This window comes from Saccostrea cucullata, unplaced genomic scaffold (assembly GCF_032062105.1).
Source record: "Saccostrea cucullata isolate Sc308-1 unplaced genomic scaffold, CSIRO_AGI_Scuc_v1 ctg2016, whole genome shotgun sequence".
Taxonomy (NCBI): Eukaryota; Metazoa; Mollusca; class Bivalvia; order Ostreida; family Ostreidae; genus Saccostrea; species Saccostrea cuccullata.
This window is the reverse complement of record NW_026925762.1, coordinates 80380-82500: the sequence shown is the minus strand read 5'-3', so window position 1 is coordinate 82500 and position 2121 is coordinate 80380. Positions and strand designations below refer to the sequence as shown.

Below are 2121 nucleotides of genomic sequence, written 5' to 3'. Positions count from 1 at the left end.
TTTAACCGAAATTAATGCGTTTGTAGAGGATCTTGTTAAGCAAGGCATGCCGAAAGTTCTTGAGCAAACACCAAATAACTCAACACCTTTTTGCAAAAGAGCCAAAGACGGCGCTTGGCTGCCCAATAGCAAACAGAAGTTCATGCCACCTTCTAAGCTAATCTTACAGCAGCATTTCAAGAATAAAACTGCTGAAGAAGGACATTCTTATGCACGAAGTGATAACAGTAAATCTAATGATGAATTTACTGACCACGTTGATCAACCGGAAAAGCAGAAAAAAGAACAAACTGCCCCTTTATCTCATTCAGCTGTTCAGATCACAGAAATATCAAAAGAGCGAAATGATACAACTTCATTTCCGTACGACAAAGCAGATTCTGGTTTTAAGGACGAAGAAGGAGTTTTGGAATTATCGACAGAACAGTGCGACATTTTGCTTGATCTGTTTGAGAACAATCAGAACAACAATGAACTTATATTAAATACGAATTTCTCGCCAAATCCGGTAACGTCTACCTGCAACATGTTGGAAAGATTGCTGAGAAGGCAGAACTCAACTTCCGTGTGCAGCTCTGCATCGAGTGGATTGGAGGATTCAACCGAAAGCGTGACGGGCTTACGTTGAAATGTTTCTATAATGAAACGTGCAGAACAAAGCGAGCTTTAAAAGAAGTCTTTGTAATATTTCTGTATTCTTCTTTGGAAAATTAACAAAACAAAGGAAAAAATATTAGTGGCATATTTCTGCCATCTATAAGCAAGTTTAATCATGTTAACATGAAAACATAAGTATGTAGAAATGCCACTTGTTTATATAACATACAAGATACTTATTTTGACATGCAAATAACCAATTTCTTTAGATTATCTAATTTTAATCTTTAAGGTTACTTACTAACGTCTTGAATATTACATAATATTTGTATTGTTTATTGGACTGAGCTTGAATCTTATTTGTTTTTCTCCATATATTTCATATAAACAAAATGCACAAGATTATCTTGACATGCGACTTGTGTCAAAATACAAGATGATTATGTGAATATATGAATACAACTAATTCATGTCAAGATGATAATGTTAACATGAAGCTAATTATAACAAATTGCGATATATAAAAGTTGACAAGTAACTTATTAGACCGCTCGGCTATCTAGGCAAGTTAAAAACTTGCTTTCGATGTAGATGCAATTCTCACAGCGCTGCCCTCTACACGGTCACTGAGAATAGAAGTGAGATACAGTTATTTGGGCATAAGTTTTTAGAGGAACGTTACGAATACATGTTGTAATTAAATTAATTTTATTTATAAAGCACAATTTACAACAACTCTTAAACTAATATAACTGCCCTAAGTTAACAAATATTAATATAGAAAGCACAAAGAAATTCACTTTTATAAGGATACCCACTCCCACCCACCCCCTTCCCCCCCCCCTTCCCCCCCCCCCAGACCGGGATTGAACTCTCGACCAAAGGAATCTGTCTCCTAGCAGTACAGGAACCGCGCCTTAGACCGCTCGGCTATCTAGGCAAGTCAAAAACTTGCTTTAGATGCAGATGGAATTCTCACAACGCTGCCCTACACTACACGGTCATTGAGAATAGAAGTGAGATCAGTTATTTGGATTTTAGAGGATCGTTACCAATACATGTTGTAACAAAATTAATTTTATTTATAAAGCATAATTTACAACAACACTTAAACTACTATAACTGCCCTAAGTGAAGAAATATTGATATAGACAGCACAAAGAAATTCACTTTTATAAGGATATAAGATTTGTTGTAAATTGTGCTTTATAAATCCAAATGGTTATTTTCATGATACACGTCTAGACTTACAATACCTTGCTTATCACAGGTAATTGGAGGAGTAAACACACTCCTGTCTTTGATTCCGACTGAAAACTTGAGAACAAAAGAAACTCAGAGTGGCCCTTAACTTCTGTAAACATCACGTGATTTTAAAAAAAACTTTAAAACAGGCATAATGTCATCCTCCATGTTAACATTTTTATGGAAAGTTATAAGAAATTTATTGTCTTTTAGTTGATTTTATTTTCTAATGCTAACAATGAATATTGTCGTAGACAGTCCAAAACTCATAAAATATAT

The 2121-nt window shown here is 34.7% G+C and overlaps 1 protein-coding gene across 1 annotated transcript in view; it reads left to right on the top strand.

Annotated features, from left to right (window-relative positions):
- The window catches only part of LOC134269783 (uncharacterized), a gene marked incomplete at its 5' end in the record, with an annotated part of 7600 nt that extends 6972 nt beyond the window's left edge, over positions 1–628 (top strand). The window contains one exon of the mRNA XM_062751993.1: positions 1–628. This exon is cut by the window's left edge and continues 89 nt beyond it. Within this exon, the coding sequence (XP_062607977.1) occupies positions 1–628 (628 nt within the window).
- Positions 629–2121: the final 1493 nt, after the last annotated feature.